This window comes from Humulus lupulus, chromosome 6 (genome assembly GCF_963169125.1).
Source record: "Humulus lupulus chromosome 6, drHumLupu1.1, whole genome shotgun sequence".
NCBI classification, from domain to species: domain Eukaryota; kingdom Viridiplantae; phylum Streptophyta; class Magnoliopsida; order Rosales; family Cannabaceae; genus Humulus; species Humulus lupulus.
The window spans coordinates 207,615,935-207,641,170 of record NC_084798.1 but is presented as its reverse complement, the minus strand read 5'-3'; the positions used below and the strand labels follow the sequence as shown (position 1 = coordinate 207,641,170).

General features: G+C 38.2%; 3 protein-coding genes across 3 annotated transcripts; 2 read left to right on the top strand and 1 right to left on the bottom strand.

The window, feature by feature from the left end:
* Positions 1 to 6,423: 6,423 nt before the first annotated feature.
* On the bottom strand, positions 6,424 to 7,084 carry LOC133785912 (EG45-like domain containing protein). The gene is made up of 3 exons (XM_062225126.1): positions 6,979 to 7,084; positions 6,560 to 6,839; positions 6,424 to 6,430 (listed from the first exon to the last, which is right to left on the bottom strand). The coding sequence occupies exons 1-3, from the start codon at positions 7,082 to 7,084 to the stop codon at positions 6,424 to 6,426; spliced, it is 393 nt and encodes a 130-aa protein (XP_062081110.1).
* Positions 7,085 to 17,170: 10,086 nt separating this feature from the next.
* On the top strand, positions 17,171 to 17,843 carry LOC133785911 (uncharacterized). The gene is made up of 2 exons (XM_062225125.1): positions 17,171 to 17,528; positions 17,638 to 17,843. Exons 1-2 carry the CDS (start codon positions 17,171 to 17,173, stop codon positions 17,841 to 17,843), a joined length of 564 nt encoding a protein of 187 aa, XP_062081109.1.
* A 145-nt stretch (positions 17,844 to 17,988) lies between these two features.
* On the top strand, positions 17,989 to 19,131 carry LOC133785909 (uncharacterized). Its single transcript, XM_062225124.1, has one exon. It carries the CDS (start codon positions 17,989 to 17,991, stop codon positions 19,129 to 19,131), a length of 1,143 nt encoding a protein of 380 aa, XP_062081108.1.
* The last annotated feature ends 6,105 nt before the right edge of the window (positions 19,132 to 25,236 follow it).

Here is a 25,236-nt window from a genome sequence, read left to right as displayed (position 1 = left end):
CTCCGATAAGCTCCTTAAACATGTGGTTGACTAGCCGTTGGTAAGTCGCACCTGCGTTTTTCAGTCTGAAGGGCATAACTTTATAGTAGTATAAGCCCGTATCGGTCCGAAAGCTAGTGTGATCCTCATCAGGGGGATGCATGCTAATCTGGTTGTAGCCCGAATATGCATCCATGAACGAGAGGATCTCGTGTCCTGCAGTAGTATCGACCAGCTGGTCGATTCTTGGGAGTGGGAAGCAATCCTTTGGGCAGGCTTTATTGAGGTCTGTAAAATCCACGCAGGTTCGCCATTTTTCGTTAGGCTTGGGAACCAGCACTGGATTGGAGACCCACGATGGATAAAATGCCACCCTAATGAAACCATTCTCCTTTAATCTTTCAACTTCTTCCTTTAAGGCTCTCGATCTATCCTTATCGAGCAGCCTTCTCTTTTGTTGCATGGGTGGAAAAGTCTTGTCTATATTTAGGACATGGCTGATAACTGCAGGGTCTATCCCAGCCATGTCTTTGTGCGACCAGGCAAAAACCTCCTGGTTCTTCCGCAAAAATTCCACCAGTGCGTGCTTCGTTGTGGGCTCTAGGTTTTTCCCGACTTTCACAACTCTGGTCGGGTCTTTTTCGTCGAGTTGGACCTCTTCCAAGTCCTCGACGGGTCCAACGTTTTCTTCAAAATCCCCAAAGCGAGGATCTAAGTCTCTATCCTCACTTTGGGCAACTCCATATTTGGTGACTTCATCACCGGATTGGGCTTGTGTATCAACTGCCATCCGCAACCTATATAGGTGTTCCCTTTGGTGTTCCATTTTTCGCCTTTGTGATTGAGGCGTTGTAGCATTCTCTGGCTTCCCTCTGGTTCCCCAACATGTGTCCTACCCCTGCGTCCGTTGGGAACTTCATGGCTAAGTGCCACATAGAGATGATGGCCCGTAGATCAACCAGTATAGGTCTTCCAATGACGGCATTGTATGCCGAAGGACAATCGACTACTACAAAAGTAGCAAGTAATGTCCTGGTAGCAGGCATTGTACCTGTCGTCACCGGTAGTCTGATCAATCCGGCGGGGGCGAGTCCTTCTCCAGAGAAGCCGTATATCGTTTGGTTGCAGGGCTCCAGGTCCTTAACGGACAACTTCATGCGTTCCAGCGAAGACTTATACAGGATATTCACCGAGCTTCCTGTATCGACCAGCACTCTTTTTACCATCATGTTAGCCATCTGGATATCCATGACCAGCGGGTCAGAATGTGGGAACCGGACATGTTGGACATCGCTATCGGAGAAGGTTATTTCGCCTTCCACTGATCGAGCCTTTTTTGGCGCGCGGTCCTCCACAGTCATCATCTCGATGTCCTGGTCGTGGCGCAGGGTCCGAGCATATCGTTCCCTGGCTTTTCCGCTATTTCCCATGAGGTACGGGCCTCCACAGATGGTTAAGAGTGTGCCAGTCACGGGGGCAGGCTGCAAGGGTGGCGAGCATTGGCGCGTGGGCGCCTGCTCGTTGCTACCCGGAGCTTCTCGTTGGGAATTTCCCGAGGCCCGTACGTATCTTCTCAAGTGTCCTTGTCGAATAAGGAACTCGATTTCGTCTTTCAACTGGTTGCATTCGTTGGTGTCATGTCCGTAGTCGTTATGTTAACGACAGAACTTGGTAGTGTCTCTCTTCGAAATATCCTTTCGAATGGGGCCAGGTTTTTTATAAGGCACACTAGAACTTGTGGCCTGATAAACCTCTCCCCGTGACTCAACGAGGGCAGTGTAGTTAGTGAACCGAGGTTCATAACGGTTACCCTTAGCTCATTTATTGTCGGAGGTGGAAGGCTCATTATGCGGCCGTTTTCCACCATTCTTGCCATTGTCGTTGCCGTTCCCGTTGCCTTTGCCGTTTCCGTTAGGTTTAGACCCATTGGCGGCTTTGGCGGGCTCGGCAACCTTCTTACCCTTGTTCGGATGTTTTCCATCATCGGTAATGGCATCTTCGAGCTTGATGTAAAGATCAGCTCGGTCCAAGAATTCCTGGGTAGTTCTAACTCCTTCTTTACGGAGGCTCTTCCACAGGGGGGAGCGACGCCTAACCCCTACGGTTATGGCCATCATTTTGCCTTCGTCCCCCACCGTTTTTGCTCCAGCGGCTGCTCGCATAAAGCGTTGGATGTAGTCCTTCAGTGATTCTCCATCCTGCTGGCGAATTTCAACCAGCTGGTTTGCCTCGGTCGGATGCACACGACCTGTGTAGCACTGTCCGTAAAACTTCCTTACGAACATTTCCCAGGAAACTATGCTTGTAGGAGGGAACTTAAAAAACCACTCTTGCGCGGCCTTAGAAAGTGTTGCAGGGAAGATCCTGCACCGAGCGTCTTCGGACACTTTCTGAATATCCATCTGTATCTCAAACTTATTAATGTGAGATACCGGGTCACCGTACCCATCAAAATTCGGTAGCATAGGCATTTTAAACTTGCTAGGAGTCTCTGCCATAGCTATCCTCTGGACGAAAGGAGTGTCTTTCCTCCTATCGTGGTCGATGTAAGATGTCCTTCCCCCGACCAGCTGTTGCACCGCCTGGTTGAGGGCATCTATCTGGGCCTGTACAGCGACAGGAATTACTGTGGCCTCCGTTGCTGGGGGGATGATCTCGCCATGTCGCTCGCGGCGATCGTTGAGTACGTCTCGCAAATCCTCGTCTCTTCTCCGCTGCTCGCTACCCCCGATCTGGTTGAAGACATTATTTTGCCTGGGCTGCCCCCCAGCATCCCGTCTATTGGGTTGGTCATCTTGAGGTACCTGGCTCCCGCCTCTACCTCTTTCTTCATTTCTCCGACCAGCATTTACCTTGCTTGAGTTGGCCTCATTATAACCATGGCCATCTCTGAACCTTGATTGGCTATGGTGGGATCGATTGTTCCCTCGATTTCCATCCCTGGCTGAAATGTCCCGAGCCTTAGAGGGTGGCCTGCGCTGGTCGTTATGTCCCCGTGCGTTATCGTGCCGTGGGGGACCCCAAACCGCAGAGCCTAACTCTGAGTTCCTTCTGTTACCAGGAGGGTACTGACCTCTGTTCGGTAGGTTTGGCTCATCACCCCTATGGCGTCTAGGGCTGCGAGGCTGATGCTCGGTCCTATTCTGCCTCTATTGCGGGGGATTGCCGCGACCAGCCTGGGATGGAGGCTGCGTCTCAGGGTCCAGCAGGACATCGTCATGAGGCACCTGAGGCTGCTCAGGCCTTTGCAGGCTCGAGGGTTGGATAGGCATACTAGGATTGGGGCCCCTGTGGGGTGGCCCATTCGCAGGCTGATTAAGCTACGAGACAGGTGCGGCCTGATTCCTAGCCAATTGCAAGGCTGCCTCTAGGGCTGCCATGGCCTCGCTCTGGCGACGGTCCATCTCTGCCTGTCTTTCTCTTAATTCTGCGCGCTACCGTTCAATCTCCTGCTGCTGGCGCGTCATAACTTCGGCAGCAGTCTCTTGGCTGGCCCTCAGATTAGCCAGTTCTTCCTGCAACGGCCCCAAGGTACTCTTCAGCGTTGCGTCATCCATTTCTTCCTCCTCAAAGTCCACATGTGGCTCATCCTCAGCTACGCTTACAGGAGGAGGAGGAGGTGGGTTTGATGGTGCAGCGGCGGCCGCCTGTCCAGCTTTCCTTGCAGTTTTCGCCATTAGTTTTCTAAACAATGATAAATCAAGCTCTCAATGAAAGCACCAGAATGTTGACCCAGATTTTGGTCAATTGACACGGAGTCAGAATATGCTTGATGTGAATGAATGCGTTGAAAAGAATCGAATGACAAAAATAATACGAACACAATATTTTATAGTGGTTCGGCCCCAGGATCTGGTAATGACCTACGTCCACTTAGATTGTTATTGATGTGAGAATCAAAGGAGTGATCAAAGAACTAGGGTTCAATGAGTTTCACTAACCTCTAAAGAACAATACAATATTTCAAGTAGAATTACTCTAGTTTCAAATAATTCGAAAGCCAAAAGTCTCTCCTCCTTGAGCTATCTTTGTCTATTTATAGGCTCAAGGGGGTTTACACGAGATTGTTACAGATATTCTCTCCTGAATAATCGGATACTCAGGAGATTGTGTGAGTTAATTTCGGGATTTACAAAGATCTTTATTGGAAAATGATGCTATATGTGGATCCATCAACCAGACTGGTCACAGGATAGACTGGGTCGCCTACTACCTCTAGTGTATCTTCTGGTCGATACACTAGCAGAGTTCCTCCAGATGTCAGCCACGTGTCCAGGGATCTCTTGCCACGTCATCAATACCAGTTTTTTCGAATAACAATAGTCATTATAATAAAACTAATAAAATGACAAAATAACAAAAAGGCAAAATATAACAAACTAAAGTTCTAGAATACGAAAAAGTGCAAAAATCATAACGGTTTCACTAAAGTAAACATGTGTGAGTTAAATTTTGGTATAGACATTTATAAATCATCATTTTGGATCCAAAGTGTTCCTTTGGAGTATATAAGAGTACTCAAAAAGTTTGGAGGCATTTTGGGATGTTTTGAGCCAAGTCATAGAGACATGCGTTGTGTCCCCTTTGGGATGTGACACGTCGTTGGTCCTTTGAAACACTACACCGTACAATTAAGTGTTTTTGGCTCCAAACCTTAGTTTAAAAGGCTCTAATCTCATTAGTTGAGTTTAATGAGGTTCCTATACTATTTAAAAGGACTACTTGAGTTTTTGGTAAATTGATCCCTCACCTTTTCTCTCTCTAGTTCTCAAGATTACTAGTTTTCTCCAAGATCTTCATCAAGAAAGCTTGAATTGCATGAAGAGTCAAGGCTTGTGAATCCCAATCTCATTCCAAAGTAGTAGTTTCAAGAAATCTCAAGGTAGAGGCTAGGAATAGAGATTTTTGGGCAACAAATCTTCATTTGTGTCAAGTCTTGTTACATTTTGTTATTCACATAAAATCATAGGCTTGTGATTTTATGTAAGTTGGTTTTCTCTCAACAAATGTGTGTTCTTTCTCATGATCTAATTTATGTTATTCTTACATTAAATCCATGGTTATATTATGACTAAATATTTCTAAATTCATGTTATAATTATTTAATTACTTAATCTTGATTATCAATATTTGCATTCATACTTTGAATATGTTTATTTAATCATTAAGATTTGCATTCATACTTTGAATTTGGTTATTTAATTATCAATAATTGCATTCATACTTTGAATATGGTTCTTGATTAATCTCTAGACTTTGAAATATTGAATTAATTCTCATTATTCATTGTTGGTTTAGAAAGTGTAAGCCATAAATCCCCAACAATAAAAAATCTATATTCCTAATCACTTTGTTTTGTGTTTTGCATAACCAACAATGAGGGAAAAAATTTCATCTTCTACAATCTTCAAATCTTTCCTTCAAGATTTGGTTTGTGTTGAACACTTAACCATGAGAGATAAAAAAAAATATTCTATTTGGATATGCGCTACATGAATGTGATTATGGATTCAAAGTTTTCATCAACAAAAGATGAGACTACTGTATGAGATTACACACTTAAGGCAATTGTATCATCAAATTTATTTTTTCTAAATGTGTAGATTTTAAGAATTTAAATGAAATTTGTTTGCCGTAATATTTTTGTGAGTTTGAGTTTATTGTTTATGTTTAGAGTACAAGGCGAATGTTAATGAAAAATTTAAGGGTTATTGTTATACTTGTTTTGTTTGTAAAATTTTGAGCATTATGTGAGATATGATAATTGTAAAATTAACCATAATTAGATTAGGATTAAGACAATTGATGTTGAGATCATTGTACTTCTAAATGAATTTAATTGGGTCACTTTAATTGATGATGATATATCTTTGTGACCTTAATTAAATTTAATGCATTCAATGCACTACAACAAATTCCACTTTAAATGACTCTCTACAATATCTTATACCATTGGTTTATAACATTAAAAATTAGGATGTGTTTTTAATTTCTTATGTTGGAAGACATTAAACTTTTTTATTAATGACTAAAATTGTAAGTCATTAAAGTGGGAAGACGTTAAAAATGAGTGTCTAACACGTGTCGAGGGACGAGATCCAACGTCTCCCACTGGAAGACGTGTCAGTGTGTCCAACGTCTCTCATTTGGGAGACGTTGGATCTCCACCCTACCAATACCTCGAGCCTCCCGTCTCTTCTTCCTCTCGTTTGATTACAGAATAACAAATAAATTACTAATGAAGAAAAGAGAAAGGAAAATAAATCAAGTGTTCTCTATTTGTTTCAGCAACTTTGTAAGTTACATATACGTGTAGCAGTAGTGCTTTAACTATATATATATGATAGCTCTTCGTGGATATAGATATTTTTTTGTTTAATAATTTTGAAGATCTTATTACAAGCTAGTTATACTCTTGTATGTTATAAGATCTCTCACGAAACTTCAAACCCTGCAAAATCATAGATAAGAAACCATCAAAACACATTCAACCACACATCCATTGCATAGGTACTATATACTATATATATAATTAAAAATATAATTGTAGTTCAAAGTTATTATAAATTGGGTTACTTACTGAATGTACTTGATGTTTATTTTGCCTGCGTCAGGATCAGCGATCATAGCGAAAGCTTCTTGAGAGAGATCAATGGTTCCCTGGCAACCAGCAGCAGGACAAAGGTCGACGATTTTGACGACGATGGAGCCACCTCTGCATGGGTTGGCATCACCTTGGTTGGTGGCGCCGGTGCATCTGACCTTATACCTTCTTCCACATGCGCCCTTGTCGTCCCATATAGCTTCGCTTGCTGCTGCGATCATAACTCCATCCTCTTTGAATCCGTTGCATGCAGATGCTGTAAATACCATGCAACATTACATTACAATGTTGGCAATATTCATATAATTAACATTGAAACTGGATATATAAAATAAAACATGTTTTTGGCTCAATTTAATTATCATAACTATTTGGAAATATATGTATATACTTACGGAGGTAAGGAGGTGTGTAAAAAGTTGCGGTGCCCTTGTCTCCAGATGCGACAGAGGACTGGCATATCAGCAAGCCTAGAAAAATGATCAGTACTCGCATTGCCATTAATTATTTCAGTTTCTAATTTTAAACCCAAATTAATATACTTTTTGCTCAATATATCAAAAAGAAAAGCAGTAATGTTTTCTTTCTTTCTTTTTTTTTCTTGTGAGTACTTAAAAGTCGAAAGATCTCCCTAATTTATAGAGGGAAGATTAAGCCAATCATTAGTGAGCTTGGGTGGCCAAAAACTAATAAACATTGTTAATTAATCAGCCTTGGAGTTATAGACAAGTATTATTTTAATTTAAGATAGTAAAAATCTTATAGGACAACTAGATAATTTAATAATCATCTTTCTGATTTTTAAAAATAAAAAATAATAAACAAAATAACAAATTATTGCAGATGCCAGTCCTTTTCATTCTAATTATCCATGCCATCCCAAATTCATTCTAGAATACCAGTACAACTTATTGGTAAAACGTAAGTATATACCAAACCAAAGTTATATAAAACCAAATTCACTTCCAAATATTTTAAAGACAATTGGCCAATTATTTATGAGGAAACTTTTTACTAGTTAAATATAACATGACAATGACTGGAATATCAGGAGCAGCAGCGAAATGACGTTCCTTAATTATGTGACCGTTTTGGCTCATATATAAATTAACTTTTTGGACGATCCATACATTAGCTAGTACATTATAGTATATGTAATCTCATATTTGTCTCTCTCTTCATCTTTTCTTTTTATAATGACTGATTCTTTGTCTTATACACCATATGAATATAAATATTTTCATAAAAATATCAAAGTATCTTTCTACTTTAGTTGTCAATTATTACCATCTAAAATATTTTCTTGTCCATAACGGAAAGTACTACAAAGCTAATAAACCAACACAACAAGCCATCACTAAAACCAAAAAAGAGAGTGAAGAGTGGGCAAATAATTGATATAAAAACTTATTATAGCATTTGTCCACATGCTATATAATAACCCACGTTACTAATTAAAGTCTTTTTGTTTTTTATTCTATGCAAATAAAAGCACCTTTTATAGTAATTATTTCAATGATGTCCGTTATAAGTACGCACGCATTAAATTAATGCAATGATATTATTACCTATTAATTAATAACATTAATTAATTGTTGTTATGTATCTATATTATCTATACTTTACACCCTCAATCTCAGAGAAAATTCGATTATATCATAAGAGAATATTTTTCAGTAAAAACTATGTCTTTCCGTTTATTCTGATCTCACTTATGTAAAGAAGTTGATCTGTATAAAACGGTAAGAAAACGTTTTTCAAACGTGGGAGGAAATATCGTGGTCATATGCAGTTAAAACGGATCACATTTACTACTTCTTAATAAATCATTTTAAAAATTAATTAATAAATAAAAAATATTTATTTTATTAAATAATAATTTTTTCAATAAAAAATAAAGTACGACACCACACCACACCACCCGCCCGCCAGCTCGGTCGGATGGCGGCGGTGGCGGCGCGCGCGCGCGTGTGGTGGTCAAGTGTGTGAGTCCTCACCCATGCGCACAAAACTGGGTACCCCTTGGGGCACACCCCAATGCATGGCACTTGCATCTTATATACACTCTTAGAAGAGTGTTTCAAATCCATGTGGGACTTTTCCCATATCACACACAACTATACTTTTTTCAATTTTTAACAATTCATTTTCAAAAAGTTCCAACAATGCCTTACTTGAATTTTTAAAAATATTTTCTCGAGCAATATCAGAATCTATAAGATTGTGCATAAACACATGTATCTTTCGATTTGAACATTTGCGTAGTGAATACGATTTAGATTATACTAAAGTGACACGTAGTCTTGAACTCTATTTCTAACATCGTACCACACACCAACCTTTCAAGGGTGTAATCAAAAAGCCCGTGCATTAATGGCCATGCATGTCTATCCCAGTATAGTGAATGCTCTAGAAATGTTTCTCAAAATTCCATAGGTAACGACCCCACTTCCACATTCACATAGGTGAGTCTATCAAGAGTACGCCTGTAGTTCTGTACTCCACTCCACATAGAGTATAGTTCTCATTAAGAGTTTCTATTAACTCATCCTCTCATCACTTCATGAATTCATGCTTCTATATGCTTTAATGGAAATAGCATGATCCAACTCATATCACTTCACAACTTGTTATTACCCATTGAACCTAGTTCTTGGGATCCACAGTCTTTAGGTTGGGTTACCATCATGAGTGATTCATCATTCTAAGGGCAATAGTCCCATTCCTTTCGATGTTTTATGGACTTTCTCTCTAGCTAATCCTTTCGTCAAAGGATCTGCTAAGTTATCATCAGTGCGTACATGGTCCACTCTAATAGCTCCTGTTGAAGGAAAGTCTCTAATAGTACTATGCTTACGACGTATCTATCATCTCTTACCGTTGTAATAACGGTTCTGAATTTTTGCAATAGCCGCGGTACTATCGCAGTGGAACAACACAACTGGTATCAATTTTTCCCATAAAGGGATCTCAGCTAGCAGGCTTCTCAGCCATCCTATTTCTTTACTAGCTGTAGCTAGTGCTATCATTTCAGACTCCATGGAGAATTGTGCCAAAATAGTCTGTTTCTTAGATTTCCAAGAAACAGCTCCACCAACTATACTAAAGATATAGCCACTTGTTGCTTTGGAGTCATCAGATAAAGTGTTCCAGTTTGCATCATTATAACCTTCAAGAACAGCTGGAAACTTCTGATAATGTAATCCAAGGTTCATGGTTTTCTTAAGGTATCTCATGACTCTTTCAATAGCATGCCAATGCTCTATACTAGGTCTACTAGTAAACCTGCACAATAATCCCACAACATAAGCAATGTCAGGCCTCGTACAATAAGTGGCATATCGAAGACAGCTAATGATGCTCGCATAGTCAGACTGTCTCACACCGTCACCAATGTTCTTAAATAACTTAACAATTGGATCATATGGTGTGCAAGCAGGTTTACAGTTAACGTAATTGTATTTCTTTAGAATCTTCTCAATGTAGTGAGATTGATCGAAAGAAATTCCCTTTTCAGACCTAGTAATCTTAATACCAAGGATTACATTTGCTTCTCCAAGGTCTTTCATATCAAAGTTAGCACATAACAAAGATTTCACCGCATTCACAGCACGGATATTCGAACCAAAAATGAGCAAGTCATCCATATATAGACATACAATAATGCAAATGTCATTCTCTGATTTATAATCAATGCATTTGTCAATTTCATTCACTTTAAACCCTTGTGAGATAAATAAATTGTCAAATTTCTCATGCCATTGCTTAGATGTCTGCTTAAGACCATATAGAGACTTATCCAGTTTACAAACCTTATGTTCCTGGCCATGGATCACAAACCCTTCAGGTTGATCCATATAGATCTCTTCTTCTAATTCACCATTCAAAAAGGCAATCTTAACATCCATTTGGTGTACAACTAAATTGTGAACTGCAGCTAGGGAAATCAAAACTCTAATGGATGTTATTCTAGCAACAGGTGAAAAGGTGTCAAAGAAGTCTATATTTTCTCTCTGTCTAAAACCCTTGGCTACCAAGCGAGCCTTGTACTTATCAACAGTACCATCGGGTTTCAATTTCTTTTTTAAAATCCACTTACAACCTATAGGCTTACAACCAGGAGGTAAATCAACTAAGTGCCACGTATTGTTAGATTCAAGAGAGTCCATTTAATCATTAATGGTTTCTTTCCAGAGGTCAGCATCTAAAGAAGACAAAGCTTCTTGGAGGTTAGCAGGATCCTCCTCTAATGTGTAGACACGGAAATCAGAACCATAATCTTTAGCAACTCTAGCTCTCTTACTTCTCCTAGGTTCAGATTCTCTATCCTCAATATGTTCATTACTCATAATCCTAGGAATGTTGCTAGTAGATGCACCCCCACTATTTCTCAATTTAAAATGGAATCTATGGTCATAAAAATCAGCATCATTTGATTCCATAATAACATGCGCTTTTAAATCATAGAACCTATATGCTTTACTATTAATTGCATATCTGATAAATACACATTCATAGGCTCTACTTGCTAGCTTAATTCTCTTAGGATCAGGAATACGAACATAAGCCAAACAACCCCACGTTCTAAAATAAGACAGGTTAGGTTGCCTATTTTTCAAGATCTCATATGGTGAAACTTTGCTCTTATAGGAACTCTATTCAACACATAACAAACAGTCAAAAGAATTTCACCCCACGAATGAGATGCAACACCAAAATTCAATAAAATAGCCACAACAGATTCAGTAAAAGTTTGATTATTTCTTTCAGCTTTACCATTCATTTCATGTGAATATGGTGCAGGGGTTTCGTGTACAATGCCATGTGAATTATAAACCTCAATAAACATGCTTGAATCATATTCAGTTCCTCTATCACTACAAAACCTTTTAATTTTCTTATTGAATTGATTCTCAATTTCAGTCACAAATAATTTGAACATGTCAAGCGCATCACTTTTATTTTTCATTAAGTACACATAAGTAAAGTTAGAACAATCATCAATAAATGTGATGAAATAACGTTCACCATTCCTAGTTAATGTTCCATCAAGTTCACAAATATCTTAATGAACTAAATCTAAAGGCTCAGATTCTCTAGTAATTGATTTATGTGGTGTCTTAGTTATTTTTGCTTAACTACAAAAATCACATTTTTCAAAATTGTTATCTGACACTTTAGGAATTAAACCAATGTTACTCGTGTTCTTAATAATGTGCTTATTAACATGACAAAGTCTAGCATGCCAAACATTAAAATCACACAACATATAAGCAGAAGGAGAAACTTTATTGAGTTCAACATTTAACTTAAACATGCCATCAGTAGCATAACCCTACCCAAAAAAAATACCATTCTTGGTGATGGTGTACAAATCAGCCCCAATAGTTTGAGTAAACCCAACCTTATTAAGACGAAAACCAGAGACTAGATTCTTTCTCATCTCAAGAGTATGCATTACATCATTCAGTAATAAAGTCTTTCCTGAGGTAAACTTAAGCTCCACATTCCCAATCCCAGCAACAATAGTTGTGTGGGAATCTCCCAACAACACTTTCTTATCAGCAGCAGTAGTGTATGTTTTAAACATAGCATGATCGTAGCAGACATGGCGTGAAGTGCCAGTGTCTACCCACCACCCATCTGATCCACCAATAAGGTTGATCTCAGAAATCATAGCTTTAAAAGCTTCTTCAGTCAAGTTAGCCTGTGGAGCAGTGCTTGGCCTGTTCCTACACTTGCGTGCCATAGGACTTGGCTTGTTACAGCTGTAACAAAGGAAATTTCCAGATTCATTCTGTTTAGGTGGAGGTTGCTGCCTTCCAGGTTGGTTCCTATTATGGTTCTGACTCTGATTGTTGTTTCGAGGAGTATTCTGGTTGTTGCAGTTAGAATTTGAATTCGAGTTACGGTTCTGATTCTTAAAATTTTTGCCATTAGGCTTTAGAACCGCAGGTGTGGACTTCTCGGGGTTGCTGTTAGAGACAATAAGCACCTCTTCTTTCAGGTCTTTTTTCCTTGCTTCCTCCTCGATACGAAGGCGGGTGATCAAACTTTCGAAGGAAAATTCCTTAGTCTTTTGCTTGAGAAAATTTTAAAATCCTCTCAGGAATGAGGTAATTTGTCAATTAAAACAACAACTTGAAACTGTTCATCAAGGGTCATACCATCTGAGATAATCTCATGTGCGATTTTCTGAATTTTGTGAGATTGGGCCTCCACAGATTTATCGTCCACCATTTGATACTTCAGGTTAAGACTGACAGTGTATTTTTTACTCCCTGCCTCTTCTGTATCATATTTCTTTTGCAGCGCCTCCCAAATTTCCTTTGTTGACTTGTCCGAATTATAATAGTCATAAAGATCATTAGACAAACCGTTAAGAATAAAATTCTTATAGAGGAAATCGTTTTCAACCCAGGAGTCCAATTCCTTCTATTGCTTCTCGCGTTCACTCTCTTTGTCGTTGTCGGTCGAAGGTTCAGGACAACCAGCTTTAGAGCAGTGAGGACAAATGCAACCTTCTTCATGGTCAGATAAAAGAGAATCTTTTGTTTCCAATGCTTAAAATGCAAACCCTCAAAACAAAATGGCTTGTTAATATCAATAGAGGTAGAACCAGAAAAATCATCGGTAGTAGCCACAGCAGAACAAATCGTCTTAAAATTGATAATTCCGATTTGAAATAAAAATTGGAACAAATTACTGATCAAGTTTCTGACTGAGTCGCGGACTATGTCGCTCTCTTTAATACGTTTTGCGGCTCTGCCCCAAGTGTGCACGACAGTCTATCAACCACGTCGTCCCTAGGATGAAACAACCTCTGTATACGATCCTCTTTGCACCGAAAGGCTTCGCTCTCTTACACCCTCAAGCTTAGAGAAAATTCGATTATATCAGAAGAGAATATTTTTAAGTAAAAAAGATGTGTCTTCTCGTTTATTCTGACCTGACTTATGTAAAGAAGTTGATCTGTATAAAATGGTAAGAAAACATTTTTCAAACGTGGGAGGAAATATCGTGGTCATATGCAGTTAAAATGGACCATGTTTTTTGCTTCTTCATAAATCATTTTAAAAATTAATTTATAAATATAAAATATTTATTTTTTAAATAATAATTTTTTCAATAAAAAATAAAGTACGACACCGCACCACACCACCCGCCCGCCAGCTCGGTCGGATGGTGGCAGCGACACTCGCACGTGTGGTGGTCAAGTGTGTGAGTCCTCACCCGTGCGCACAAAACTGGGTACCCCTTGGGACAACCCCCATTGCATGGCACTTGCATCTTATCTACACTCTTAGAAGAGTGTTTCAAATCCACGTGGGACTTTTCCCATATCACACACAACTACACTTTTTCAATTTTTAACAATTCATTTTCAAAAAGTTCCAACGTAAACTACACTATTTAATGTATAAAACACTCATGATATTATTCAAATCACATATTTATGATTGGAGAAGAAGCTTGTTTATTCTTGATAGAAGATAAATGTTACTCTAATTTCTTATGTAGTTGCACATTCATACTATTTCTATACTCATAATGTATTTATAATATTTGTTGCTATTTAATATGAATATATATTTAGTTAAGTTACATTAGCTAATAAAAAAAACATATTTTCTTTATAAATATAAATAATAAAATTTTAATAAAAATTAAGATTATGTATTATATATTATTATAATAATGATATTTTATAATGTTTGAATTTATATTAATATAATTTTAAAATATCTAGTTTTATATTAAATATTATTATAACAATGATATTTTATAATATTTGAATTTATATTAATATAATTAGTAAATATCTATTTTTTATAATATATTTGTAATGACCCAACTACTCTAGAATTTATGGACCATTAATGAAAAGTTAAGCATAGACACTAATCCCTAATAATACTTACAAGTGAAATACCCATACTTTATTTAAAACTTGTAAAAAACAAATGTTAAACTTGCATAAACTCAAAGCATGATATGGGATCCCATTGTTTTAAAAAAAACATAACTTAATTGTAATGAAAAGAGATTACATAAATAGGTGCGGAAAAATACACATAAATCATAAATAAAGACTACATCCTCGAAACTGAAACTCTCGACTCCTTGAATCCATTCCACCTCAATACACATTCCCCAAGCATCCATGAACCTTTCCCGCCACTATAGCTATTTTCCTGCACATATAAACGTAAAAGGAATGAGCCTAAAGCCCAGCAAGGAAAATCTAACATATAGCCATATCCATAAAAATTCATAATGCAACATAAAAACATACTATAACACTTATGTCACATACATACTATAATGGCCATTATTACTTGGGGTCCCATAAACTAAACAAGTCATATGCCCATTAGATTAGTGGGATCTTGCTAGCTAAGCAAGTCATATATGCCCACAATCTATTTGGGGCTTGTTAGTTGTATAGGTCATATGCCCAAGTTTACAAGCATACTTAACATAGCATTTTTCATAACACATATTCATAAGATAACATATAAATCATATAACACATATATCCTATCCTATTTTCCTTACCAAAATAACTGGGATATGAGAACTGACTTGGGACCTTGGAACACTCCTAAAAACCATTTAAAATATGGTGAGTATATTGAAGAAAAGGGATGAAAGTGAAGAAGGAACTATACTATCAAAATACACTTACCAAAACCTTGTGCTTAAGAACTTGGATTTCCTAACCAAGATTAAGAATAAGGTTAGAATGAGTAGAAGACTATGAGAATTTTTAAAGAACATAATACAGAAATGGACTAGAGTTTAGAAATACCTTGAAGACTTATATGACCAATCTAAACCTTGAACCGAAATGTGAATAAACCTTACTTCCCCAAGTGTTTGATAAGCTTATAATGATCAAGCTTATAATTCCCAACCCAAGTGTTTACACTCTCACACTCACCTAGCAACTTGCAGCCTCTGAACTTAGAGTAATAGATGAATAAATGGCTGGGTACTAGGTCCTATTTATAGAGTTTAGGAATGAAAAGATCTTCATTTAACTTGAATAAAAATAATGGCTTTTTAAGTGAAAATAATTTGAATTATCGTTCAGCAGAGGCTAAAGACTCGTTCAGAAAGGTGCTGGACTTATCAAGAGGTTGAAGGTTTGAATGGAGAACGATTTCAAAAACTTTCAAACTATGCTGAGAGGGGCGATATATCGCCCCTTGTAGGCGATATATCGCCTGGGCCAGTATGCCCGAGGCAATCGTGCATTGTTTCGGGTTTTTCGTATCTTCGTGCTGCGATATATCGCCCCTATAGCTGCGATATATTGGCATACGCTGATTATTTAAACACGAAATTACACATTTTTAGCTTAATTTAAATTGTGTAAACAGCCTTGACTAAGCCCTCTAACGTTTTCAAAGCTGTTGACTGACCTTAGAGCATTCAAATTTTACCCTTAATAAATTTAATCCTCAAAATACTTAATCATTAATAACCCATACATAACATGTGCTATTATCTAATTGGTTCTTATCTAAACCTTATAATATAATAAATATTACCCTCAATATCAGTCATATTAATAAAACCTTAGGTTAAAATTAATATTCTTAAACTATAGGTTAAACTTAGAAAATCTACAAGTACTACTACGAGTGTCCAAATAAATCCCGGTCTAAACCAAAAATCCACAGTCATAAAGATAATACTATTATTACTATTATACTACTATCTAACTTAGCTAAGTAAAGTTCTTGGACTCTACAATATTCCATTAAATATTTGTAATATTCTGTTAAAATTAACAAAAAAATCGTTAAAACTAAGATTTTCCGTTATCTACACACTTTTTATATAGAAAAGATAAATGAAGTGACCATTAATATTGTAGTCCTATAATAATAATAATAAGTACCGACTTTCTCTCTCTTTGATTCCTCTCAGCGGTCTTCGCTGGAGCTATGGAAAAGGGGCAAAAGAAGCAGGGGAAAGCCAGGAAGAAGGTGGAGATTTCACCATCGGTGAAGGCGACGAGAAAATGAGGACCAACCTCTTCGGACAAGGTTCTCAAAACTAAATCGGTGGATGCAATTTTGGGAGTTAATGCCCTCGATGTCTCAGCTGATGAAGAAGAAGAACGACATAATAATGTTTCTCTGTATTCAATGGAGAATGAGGGGAGCTCTATATCGCCGAGAGACACTATGGAACGACTCCATCCGGAGTAGGAAATTCGTAAGGAATTTGCCAATTTTCTTGCGGCTACCAAATGTTGTGCATCGAAAGTAAGGTCAGGTATTGAGAGTTCTTCCCCAATTTTAGGCTCCATTCAGAATCTAGATGGTAAATTTGGGGAGACGAGGGCAGAGGAGGGGAAAACTAAGCCAGTGGTGAAAATAGATTTGGCTGATATTGAGGATGAGATCCTTTTTAGGAATTCTGTGTTAGTGTGATATGTTCTAGGGGCTAATCGTCCCCTCAATGTTTTTGATGGCTATGTTAGAAGGAAATGGAAGGATAAAGGGGTGGACAAGGTTGGGCTACTGGCTCCAGGAGTGTTTTTGCTTCGTTTTCAGGCCATAAACACTAGAGATGAAATTCTTCATGGAGGCTATCTGTTCCTGGATAAAAAATCCAGTAGTGATGAAGCCATGGGACGCCTACTCTGATTATTCAAAAGATGATGTACGCTCAGTTCCGATATGGATTCAACTACATAATTTGGATTTGAAGTATTGGGGAGAGCGATCTTTATTCAAAATTGTTGGGCAACTGGGTACACCATTGATGCTTGATCAAATAACCAAAGATAAGGACAGGCTCAGTTTTGCTAGGGTGCTGATTGAAGTACAGATGGGTCAAGACTTTCCTGATACTTTATCATTTACGAATGAGATTCATCAGGATATTGAAGTGAAGGTTAAGTATGAATGGCTTCCTATTGTCTGTGGTAATTGTAGAGGGTTGGGCCACCACTCTTTAGTTTGCAGAAAGAAAATAGAGACTAAACAGATATGGGTACAAAAAAAAAACTGATGTGGGTAAAGCTTCAATATTAGACGATACTGTGGAAAATGGAGATGGTTTTCAGAAAGTTAAAAAGGGATGGAAAAAGGTTCAAACAGAGGCAAATGTGATAGAATTGGCTAACAATTTTCAGGTTCTTGAAGATTCAGGTGAATGCTCAAAGACAAATCAGGACAGTGAGGTGCTATTAGTTGATATAACTGGGGGAGGGGGAGTACCTCCTATTCCCCATGGATAGGATCTTAAGCTGGAATGTCAGGGGTCTCAACAACCACAATAAACAATGTGAGGTTAAGAAATTGATCTATAATCTATGGGTGGGGTTGGTTGGGCTCCTAGAAACAAGAGTGAAAACTCAAAAGATAGGGAAAGTTTATGTGAATATGTTCAAGGATTGGTGTTTCTCATCTAATAATGCTTGGCATCCAGGTGGTCGGATTATGATCAGTTGGAACCGAAGAAAGTTTACTATAAATATTTTATGGTGTACAAGTCAGATGATGCATTTGGAAGTATGGGCTATGGGAGATAATGAGAGTTTTTTAGTCACATTTGTATATGCCTTGAATGATGAGGGTGGTCGAGCAAGTTTATGGAATGACATGGTTAAGATAGCTTCAGGATTAAGGGATGCATGGCCAGTCCTTGGTGATTTTAATGATATTTTAAGTCCTGAAGAGAGAGTTGGGAAACGAACAAAGAGTTGTAAGTCTTCAGCTTTCAGAGACTGTGTTGAGGGATGTAAATTAGAGGATGTCAAGTTCTCCGGATGCTTCTTCACATGGAACAATAAACAAGGAAAGGAAGATAGAATTTACTCTAAAATAGATAGAGTAATGGTGAATCAAAGATGGCTCAATAGATTTCCAAGTGCTGAAGCTGTGTTTTTAACTGAAGGAAGCTTTGATCATTGCCAAGCAATGCTATCTGTGTATCCCGAGGCACAAATGGGGAGGAAGCCGTTTCACTATTTTCGGATGTGGCAAAATATGGATGGATTTCAGCAATGTTTATTGAATAGCTGGAAGATACCAATCTTGGGTTCACCAATGTATCAATTAGTGAGTAAATTGAAACGACTTAAATGTGAGTTGAAAGAGATGAACAAAAAAGGCGTAGGGGATATTAAAGCCACAGATAGACAAGCGAATGAAGAGATGATGCATTGGCAGCATATGCTGCAATCCCAACCTTTGAATGAAGAGTTTATCGCAAAAGAGCAGGAGTCTAGATGCAAATATCAAGAAGTTCATAAAGCTTACCTTTCCTTTCTGCATCAAAAAGCTAAAGTACAGTGGCTTAAAGAGGGGGATGACAATACAGCGGTGCTCCATGCTAGTATTAGAGCAAGGAAAACTAGTAATCGAATTTACTCTATTCGGAATATAGCAGGGGAATGGATGGATGATCCTAGAAAAGTCACTGAGGAATTTTTACAATTTTATAAGGAGCTTTTGGGAACTCAGATGGCAGATAGGTGGTCAGTAATTACTCATTTAGTGAGGCAGGGGCCTGTAATTTCATAGGAAAATCATCACTCCCTGATGAAGAATTTCACTAAAGAAGAGGTAAAGGAGGCAATGTTTAGCATTCCAGGCAGCAAAGCTCCAGGGCCTGATGGCTACTGTAGCTATTTCTTCCAAGAAAATTGGAAGTGTTTAGAGGAGGAAGTTTGTACAGCAGTGCTGAATGTTTTGCACACAGGGAAACTTCTCAAAGAGCTGAACCCAACAACTCTCACACTTATCCCAAAATCCAAGTGCCCAGATAATGTAAGTGACTTTCGACCAATAGCATGTTGTAATGTGATTTACAAGGTGGTGACCAAGATGATATGTGCTAGATTGAGGAATATATTGCCAAGTTTGATTTCACAAAACCAAAGTGGTTTCATTCAAGGGCGGTATATCACTTATAACATTATGGTCTGTCAAGATATTGTTCGGCACTATGACAGGAAGAATGCAAGGCCAAATTGCATGATTAAACTAGATCTAAGGAAGGCGTATGACACGATAGAGTGGGGTTTTATTGAAGAAATTCTAGAGGCTTTAAAGTTCCCAAGGAAATTTATAGATTTGGTTATGGTATTTATTCGAACACCGCGATATAGTCTGATGTTGAATGGCACACTTCATGGATTCTTTGAAGCTAAAAGAGGGCTAAGGCAAGGTGATCCAATGTCTCCCCTTCTATTTGTGTTGGGCATGGAGTACCTCTCTAGAATTATGGCTCGGGTTGGACAGAAAAGTGAATTTAAATTCCATGAGCGATGCAAAGATCTCAAGTTAAATCACCTGTGTTTTGCAGATGATGTTCTCATGTTCTGTCATGGTGATTATAAGTCCATTCTTTTGCTACTGTAGGGACTTAAACTATTCTCCCAAACCTTTAGTTTACAGGCCAATGAAGAGAAATCAGCCATATATTGCAGTGGTATGACAGACCAGGAAGTGCAAAGAGTGGTGGATGTTTCTGGTTTTACAAAAAATAAATTTCCATTTCGGTATCTAGGTATACCAATCTGTGCCAGGAAGCTATCTGCTGTTGAATGTGAAGGGCTGGTAGAAAAAATGATTCAAAGAATAAAAGTCTGGAGCTCAAGACATCTCTCTTTTGCTGCTAGAATCACCTTGATTAATTCAGTGCTCATTACAATCCACTCATATTGGGCACAAATAATGATCCTTCCAAAGCTGGTTTTGAAGAAAGTAAACGCAATTTGTAGAGCTTTTCTATGGAGAGGAGTTGCGGACTTCAATGGACCGGGCTATGTGGCTTGGGATGACCTTTGTAAAGCTAAGAAGGAAGGTGGATTGGGAATAAGGAAAACTTTGATTTGGAACAAAGCTGCTCTTGGGAAGTATGTTTGGGCAATAGCAACAAAGCAAGATAATATGTGGGTAAAATGGATACATAGTGTGTACTTAGGGCGCAAAAACTGGTGGGAGTATACAGCTCCTGCAACAAGCAGCTGGTATTGGAAGCAGATAGTAGAGGTAAAAGAACAGTTCAAAGACAAGATTCAGGTTCAGCATCTCAGAATGGGAGGGTTCAGTATTCACCAAGTTTACAAGGCTTTATCTAGGAGTAATAAGGAAGTAAGATGGCACAGAGAAGTTTGGGGTTGTTTTAGCATACCAAAACACATGATAATCTTGTGGCTTGCAATGCTTGATCGGCTTCAGACTAAGGTGAGATTATATAAATTCAATATCTGCAATACCACATAGTGTTTACTTTGTGGTGTGGCTGAGGAGAATGTTGAGCATTTGTTCTTTGGCTGTCATCTCAGTAGAAATTGTCTGGACAGAGTAAAAAATTGGTTGGGTTGGAAGATGGCAGGAATTTCGATTAAGCAAGTCCTCCGGTGGATCTCTAGAGCCAAGATTAGTGACTTTAGGAATAAATTTTTTGCTGCAACCATTGCAGCGCTAGTTTATCATATATGGAGAGCTCGGAATGAAGTTTATTGGAATCATTGTATCCCAACAATTGAGATAATGGTGAGAAGAATTAAAAGTGAAGTGAAAATTAGAATTACAAATACATGGAAAAAAGAACTTACACAGCAGGATAGAGAATGGGTGGAAATACTGTAATTAGATATTCTAGCAGGGTAGTTTCATTAGCCCTGCTTAGTTTGTAAATTTGAGATTGAAGTAATACACATTGAGCTGATTGATAAAAAAAAAAAAAGATAAATGAGAGCTTTGAGGAGATGAAGTGACACCATCTTCTTCTAATCGTTTATTTTTCTCTATTTTATGGTTTCTTCTCATTTTTTATTTAATATTTATTAAAATAAATCATTAAGTAACCATTAGAAAAATCTCTATAATCCCACATGGTCTACACACCATTGTGGGTATTACACATTTAGATATTTTGCAAGCATTTTAACACAGATGAAGACTCAAACTACCTATCTATATGAAGGAGCTTCAAAATTTAGAGCAAGAACTTTATTTTGAACTGTAACATGTATTATTGTAAATATTGTTTTTAATGTGGAGTCCACAAAGTAAAAAATCATGGGATACCCACTATGTAACATTTACATATAATGTGCCAATTTTTGTGCATTTCATTTATTGGGTTACACATGTTACACCCAGATTTCGAGCATAAGGTTGTGACCCCGAAATCTAGGCTCGTCAGGTGTGAGCTCGAAATATACACGGTTGTCATATGATCCTTCATTCGGACTGCTTTGTTGTAAGTAACGACCTCGAAAAGCTAAAGCATGTATAGCCTCGAATATTCTCTGAGCTCGCAATGGCCATGGTTTGACACTTATATATATTTTTCCCTGATACATCTCTTGCCTTTAGACGAGATGCCTCAAGCTCGGGAAGTGTAAGCTCGAATGAGATGACTTTGTCAATAGTTACTTATCCTGAGCGCAGACAAAGTTAGGCAATGAGCTCACGATCGACTGATAGTCTCGGCGAGTTCATGATCGACTGCTAGTCTCAGAGATTTAATGAATCTCATACCTGAGTTAATCAGTTACATGTGAATATATTTATTGTTGTACAATCCCAATGTTTAAGGGATATCATTTAATCTGTTATTTGATCCCACGTTTTGTGGGGCGTTTCCATGTATATAGGAAATAATGCGTTAAATAGCATTATATTAATTGATTCATAGAATATCTTCTCGAGATATGTGGGAATGAATTCAGCAAACCTTCTCTATAAATAGAGAAGGAAGCTCCATTCGTGAGGATCGAAATCTGGATTCTGGAGAGAAAACTCTGGACAATTATTCTCTGAAAAGTTTCTAGAAAATTCCCAAGTCTTAATAACATAGACTCGTGGACTAGGCAGATTTAATTGATGAACCACGTAAAAACCCTCTTGTGTTCTTCTTTGTTCATTTCCTCCAAAATTCTTGTTTAATTGCTCTCTTATTTAAGTTGACAAAAAATGGCGTCAATAGTTTGGTGCTTTAATTGAGAGCCACTAAACGATAAGGTGCGTTATTCTGTTTAGTCAGGAAGCCTCTCGGATTAACAATGGCTGCAAATAATGATCCCAATATTCCTTAGGACGAAATTTTAGATGAAGCTGAGTACCCCCGGCACCCTGGAAAGCAGCCTATGGTGAATTCTGACCCCGATGAGAGGAGTGGTTCATCCGACTCTCGGGGACCACCTGCCCCTAGGGATGATGAGAACATGTACTACAATCCTGAACGATACGTCCCAATAGTGGAACTCGAAAATCGTCAACTGCGAAAATAGTTGGTAGAAGCTAAGAAACGCAATGAAGAGCTAGCCAGACTAGCTGCTAAAGCGCAGGCGGCTCAGGCCCAACCTTTGTAACATCCCAAATTTCCTAATGTGACTTAGTGCCTGGATTAGGGGGTTGGGAGGCAATAATTGAGTTATTTTGTGAATTATATTATAATATAATTATGCTTGCATGTTAGATATATTAAATGTGTGTATGTGGGCCATTTCTTATAAGAAGGGTATTTTAGTAATTTTGACCCGTTCGGGGTATAAAAATGCAAATATGTGTATGTGTGATTGAGACCACATTATTATGTGGATATATTTGGGTTACTCTACGAGAGGCGATTCCGATGAGCAAGTTAGCGGAAAAGTCACAACGGGGTCTTAATACCCGGCTCGGGGTGAGCTTAGGGGTATTTTAGTAATTTAGTACATTATCGATAATTAGTGGGTAATGGGAATCTGTTGGTAACCGTGTGAGAATATTGGAAGTAGCGGGAATTATAGGATGTAAATTGTGGATTGTGGGATTTAAGGCAAAGGACAAAATTGCCCTGGTGAACATTTGAGGAATAAGCTAAGGGCAAGGGGGCAATTTAGTCATTTCCACTCAAGTTTAGGACTTAGCTGGCTGGGAAATTATCAGAAGGTTTGAGAAACTAAAGGAAAAAGGAATTCAGCAGCTCCCTTTCTCTCTCCCTTGTTTTCTCTATGTGCCATGGAAGTTTGAGGATTTTTCTTGGGAAGTTGAAGATTAAAGCCTAGGAATCAAGGTGTTAGGCTTAGGGAAACCAGAGGTTTAGCTCAAGTGGTTCAACTCAGCTGAGGTACGAGCTCTGAACTGAAAGTTTTTATGGTTACTTACGCTGAATAATTTAGAGCTATGGTGTTCATGCATGCTTGATACTTGGGAGGTTGGGTTTGGGAATTTTGATGAGTTTTACTATGATAATTAGCTGGGTTTGATTGGTGAGAATGAGTATATAGATTGTGGGAATTGAATTGGAGGATTGGGATGAAATTGGATGAGTTTTGGTTGGGTTCGGTTGAAGAAAAACCCAGAAAATTCTGGGTTCGTGGGGCTTTGCTAGTAACTTCCATTCGGACCGAAGATAAGAAAACTGCACCCGTTATATGAACGCATGATTAAAGCTTAATCAATGTGGTGAATAAAGAGATGAATAAGGCTTTGACTATGTTAATGAACATGATTATAATTATGTTTGCGAATATCTGATTAGGTACACTGTAATGCGCATAATTATGATTATGTCTATAACTGATGTTTGAATGTATTATAATGCATTGTAATTGTTGATGTGTATGCTATATGAAATATGCGATTGTCTGATGTGACCGTGAAGTTGGTTTATAAACCAGAGAGTTATTAGGAAGTTAAGTAAGGATCAACTTATTAGTTGAGAGTATATTGGACTCCGGGAGACTCGCCTTATAAGATGAGAGTTCCAAGGCTTCAACTTATAAGTTAGAGGCACGTGGTGGCTTGACTTATAAGTCAAGGGCTTAAAGAACTTAGTTTATAAGCTAAGATTGGCATAGTGCACGTGGAGTGCAGGCCACCATGGCTGGGCCACCCTAGAAGTGCAACATGCACTTGACTGGCTCGGATGCCAACAACTTGAAAGAAAGTGCGACACGCACTTGTGTGACCCCATGGTTACAAGTTTGTTTATTGAATACACCAGTTTCAGTTATCACTGCTTGATAGTCATTTTATTCTGTGAATTGTTGAATATGTTTTCCTACTGAGTCTTTTGGCTCACAGGTGCTTTTTGGTGCAGGTAAAGGTAAAGAAAAGCTCAACCAACCATGAGTCGGAGGGCTTTAGTAGTGGTATGTACATATGCGGTCCGTTCGACCACCACGGCCGAGATGCTAAAGGGAACTAGGGTTAAACCCAGCTTTTGCCGCCTAGGTCGGCTTATTATGTTACTTGAGTATTGTAATTAACTTTTAAACTACTAGTTTTTGGGGATTCCGTGTAAAGAACATGTTTTTTTTTAATCTAATGAAAATACGCTCAATTTTATCAAATAATTTTAATACCTAAACCGTTGGTGGCTTAATCACACGTTTAGTCCAAATGACTTATTTAGCAAGTCCATCATTTGTTTTAAACACACTTGGTAATGGACCCTAATTAGCAGGGCGTTACAACTTGGTATCAGAGCCACCAAGGTTTAAGGGTTCCTGATGTTGGACTGGGCATGTACATTCACTGCTAAAGACAAGCTCGACTCAGGGTTGGGTAACTATTAATATAGTTATGTGTATACTTGCTTAAATGAATTATGTGAGCTTTATCTGCTAGTCTAAATAAAAAGCATGAATTATTCTGATAAGGCCTGTCCCTTGACTATTGTAT

Excerpts from the sequence above, each read along its gene's own strand:
- LOC133785909 (XM_062225124.1), top strand. The coding sequence starts at position 17,989 with ATGTTCAAGGATTGGTGTTTCTCATCTAATAATGCTTGGCATCCAGGT.
- LOC133785911 (XM_062225125.1), top strand. The coding sequence starts at position 17,171 with ATGAAATTCTTCATGGAGGCTATCTGTTCCTGGATAAAAAATCCAGTA. Across the intron at positions 17,529-17,637 it reads ATGGCTTCCTATTGTCTGTG|ACGATACTGTGGAAAATGGA; the intron begins GTAATTGTAGAG and ends CTTCAATATTAG.
- LOC133785912 (XM_062225126.1), bottom strand. The coding sequence starts at position 7,084 with ATGGCAATGCGAGTACTGATCATTTTTCTAGGCTTGCTGATATGCCAG. Across the intron at positions 6,840-6,978 it reads TTACACACCTCCTTACCTCC|CATCTGCATGCAACGGATTC; the intron begins GTAAGTATATAC and ends TGGTATTTACAG.